This window comes from Topomyia yanbarensis, chromosome 3, assembly GCF_030247195.1.
Source record: "Topomyia yanbarensis strain Yona2022 chromosome 3, ASM3024719v1, whole genome shotgun sequence".
Taxonomy (NCBI): Eukaryota; Metazoa; Arthropoda; class Insecta; order Diptera; family Culicidae; genus Topomyia; species Topomyia yanbarensis.
In genome coordinates, this window is record NC_080672.1 from 134,363,713 (window position 1) to 134,367,790 (window position 4,078).

At 37.5% G+C, this 4,078-nt stretch overlaps 1 protein-coding gene across 1 annotated transcript; it reads right to left on the reverse strand.

Moving 5' to 3' along the window:
• Positions 1–2,555: 2,555 nt before the first annotated feature.
• Positions 2,556–3,208, reverse strand: LOC131690391 (transmembrane protein 14 homolog). The gene is made up of 2 exons (XM_058976120.1): positions 3,013–3,208; positions 2,556–2,936 (listed from the first exon to the last, which is right to left on the reverse strand). Exons 1-2 carry the CDS (start codon positions 3,086–3,088, stop codon positions 2,677–2,679), a joined length of 336 nt encoding a protein of 111 aa, XP_058832103.1. The 5' UTR covers positions 3,089–3,208; the 3' UTR covers positions 2,556–2,676.
• Between the last annotated feature and the right edge of the window lie 870 nt (positions 3,209–4,078).

Genomic DNA, 4,078 nt, shown 5'->3' on the forward strand with positions numbered 1-4,078 from the left:
TCAAGCGTAAAAAGCGCACAGGGATCCTTCAGCATAAGAATCACTTAGAAAAGTCTCACCCGCAAAACTAGACAAGGATGAACCTACCTCCAAAAGTAGGCAAGGATGAACCTACAATTCTCGCGTAGGAAAATCTGTATAACGTTACATTCAAGATTAAAATTTGAACAAAGAAAAAGGTAAGAATAGGATACATTTTTTACGGTTTTTATACAGAAGGTTTTTTTAATCGATTCTTAGATCGAAAAGCTCCTGTTCGTATTTTACGCTTGAATTTATATCCTACCTATCCTATTTCGGCCGGGATTTTACTTGGAGCAACTGTCTATCTTGAAGCCGTTATGGAATATCTTGCCGCCGAAATGTTGGAGCTGGCAGTACACGATACCCGTGATAGCAAAACTCATCCCCGTAATCGGCAGCTAGGCATTCTAAACGACGAAGAGCTAAGCAAATTGCTCTCCGGTGTGACCAGTTCAATCCGGAAATAGAGCGCAGAAGTCAGCAGTATCCAACGAGAATCGAAACCAGCGCATCATTTGCTTTTTCAAACGAAATGTGGTTCGATCGAATCTGATTCCCATTTGGTTCTGGTTTCGTTATTAAGAATGCAAGTCGCAAGAACTATTTACACCTTTCACATCCTTTTCAGTGCCGGTTCAGTACCTTGCACGGACACCAATCTTCTTTCATACACTTGAAATGCGACCATTCACACTTGTCCGGCACTGTACCGGGCCGGGAAAGTGTGAATGCTCGCATTTGAATCGTATGAAAGAATATTGGTGTCCGTGCACGATACTGAACCGGCACTGAATCGGATCGGAAAGATGTGAATTAGGCTGAACAGTAGAGTGGCTCGCGGTTGTATGGGAAAACTTCAAAATGATTTAAACTAGCGGGCACAGCACTTTTTGAGTTCCTTTTGTAGTCCCAAATGCCTGTACAAAATTTGGTAGCGATTGGTTGCTTCGCGGGTTTGCGCATTGCGTTCAAAGTTTGCATGGGATTTTATATGGGGAAATCAATTATTTTGCATTTACGTTAATAAAGATCGCTATTTCACTGAATATGAAAAACCAGCTTTATAAAACTATAGTTCAAACCTTGGTTAACAACTTTGTCGAAGACCGTAACTAGCTACGAGTTTTCAAAAAATAGGTATAACGATTTTAAAACTTATGGTAAAATTCAAATGCAGAAATTGATTACTTTTTCCAACACTGCCAGTGCACCACCGACATCGACATTAAAAACTTAAATAAATGAGAAGATATTCATCGCAGAGACTTGGTACCTTCGAATGAAATGTTCAGAATGAATTTCTGAATATCATAGACGTTGTCAGAAAATGAAAAGAAGGGGGGGGGGGGGGCATGTGTACTCTCCAGTCCCTTTTTTGATTGTTTTGTATAAGACAAAGAATCATTACTTCCTTGAAAATATCAACGACTGAACTTTCTTAATATTTTGATAGACCCAAATATGAATCATACTACAATCTTTGTTGTGGGAAATAACAATTTACAATATTTAGAATTTACACCTATGTATTGTTTTTGCTTGGGGCAAAAACTAACTTAGGTCTGGAAATTGCGTTGGGTTCTAACCTGAAGTATATTTCTGGTTCGCCATCATCACCTCTGTTTTGCGTGAACAACTTAACTCAATTTCATCAAAAAACGCTTGTTTGAAATAACTATCCTGGTATCGTTCCTAGATTCTCAAACGAAAACATCAATAGAAACAGTTCCGAGACTTCAAGAAATCTAAGGATATGCATTTTTTTTAAATTTTGACTCTGAACGGCCAAGAAATAGCGTTTTAAAATAAGTAAAACTTATAAACCGCTGTACCATTTTAAATGAGATAACAGTAGAGCCCTTAAATAGTAGCACTCAAACACGTAAGATTAATTTTTAATTCGGCGGTATATAACTGCGTTGAAGATGTGCTCCTTATGTTATATTAAACTATCTAAACAGGGAACTGGGGAGTACACAAACCACACCCCCTCTTCTTTTCATTTTCTGACAACGTCTATGATATTCAGAAATTCATTCTGAACATTTCATTCAAAGGTACCAAGTCTCTGCGATGACTATATTCTCATTTATTTAAATTTAAAGTATCGGTGTGTGGTGTACTGACAGTGTTGGAAGAAATAATGAATGTCTGCATTTGGATTGAACCATAAGTTTTAAAATCGTTATAACTATTTTTTGAAAACTCGTAGCTAGTTACCGTCTTCGACAAAGTTGTTAACCAAGGTTTGAATTATCGTTTTATAAAGCTGGTTTTTCATATTGAGTGAAATAGCGATCTTTATTAACGTAAATGCAAAATAATTGATTACCCCATATAAAATTCCATACAAACTTTGAACGCAATGTGCAAACCCGGGAATCAACCGACCGCTCCCAAACTTTGCACAGGCATTTGGGACTACAAAAGGAACTCAAAAAGTGCTGTGCTGAAAAAGGTCATTTTCGAGCCACTCTACTGAACAATCACAACGTAAGGAGTTTTCTTTCATACCTTTATTACAAGATGCATAAAGAAATACTTTATCTGTATTCATCAAACTTTACCCAACCTTACAAACTACAAAATACCTTCACCTCAGCAGCAAATTTTTCTTCAAATATGCCATCGATGCTCTTTCGACTAATCAACCTATTCCGTCTTGCCAATAAGTGGTAGATAACGATTGTGGAATAATAGTCCCCGGGCTAGCATAGCACAGGAAATAACGCACACGATTCCTGGGGGCATAAACTTACCCGATCGAGCCCACCGGGAACCCATCATGCCGGCCAGTACTAAAGAAGTACCAATCTGCAGCAGCGGTCGGGGCGGCTGTTGCGAGCTCAAAAATGCACCGTACCCAAGAATAACCCCAAAGGTCAGCCCGGCGGCAAGCGATGGCACGGACGCTTTACAAATGACAGCAAGAGAAAGTTTATAAATTGGTGATTCGAAACCGGTATCATTATTCATTCGAGTACGTACCTGCTTTTATGTAGCCAACAAGACCTCCAGCGGCCACCGTTGCGGCGTATGCATATCCCAAAAGATCAGCCGGCATTTTACAAGTTTTAGCTATTTCAATTAAGCTATAAATTACACAATCATTCGATGCAAATGCAAAAAAGCAAAAAGATAATCGCGTGAAAAAGATTATCACTATTATTTACCAACAAAAACAAAACTGCTTTTGACACTAATCTGCACTAATGTAACGAGTGGAAAACGAAAATATACCAAAATGTGCTACAGAGGGAACGAGTTGAAACTGAATCAATAATGTATTTTAAATACAATTGGTCGGTGTTAAGTCAGACCGGACTAAGTCGCAAAACATCAAAAAATTGGATAATGATAGCACTGGATAAAGAATTTCTTCAGCTACATTCGACATTTGCCAGATTTGAAATATGTAACAATAAACAAGAATTCCATATCAACATTTGAATAGGGCTAATAAGATTTGTAAACAAACCTTTGTTTTGCTGATTTCTCCTAATTTGTTATCATTTCAACACAGAAAACATTTGAAATTGATTCTAGCAAGGATAAAGATGTTGATTCATGTGTATTTTTCATGAAATTCAACTCGGTAGCGGAATAATGAGCGAAATAAGTTTGTTTACAAAAGTCTCATTAGCCCTTTTGAAGAATTACTATTGAATTATGGCAAAAATCTCGACAAACATATGATTACGGCTGAAAAGCCAATTGTCAAAATTCTCTTTGAAAGAAAATTCCGGAAAAACCCTTACTCACCAATCACAGACGTTGATAGTAAACAAAAGGAAAAGTTTTCTCTTTCATTAACTGCTGTAAACTATGTTTGGCCAGTAACGATTAATGAGTGAAAAAACTCTTTGGCAACAGCAGAAAATCGGATGTATGTGTACCTAGGGGCAGATCACTTGTGATGCATTTTTAAAAATCAGCGAAATTAAATGCATTTATTTCCATCAAAACAGAAATTCATAATGTATTTTGCGTTGCGTGCAATGTTTTTGCGTTGCGTGCAATGTTGTTTGCGTTGCGTGTAAGACGTCAAAACCCT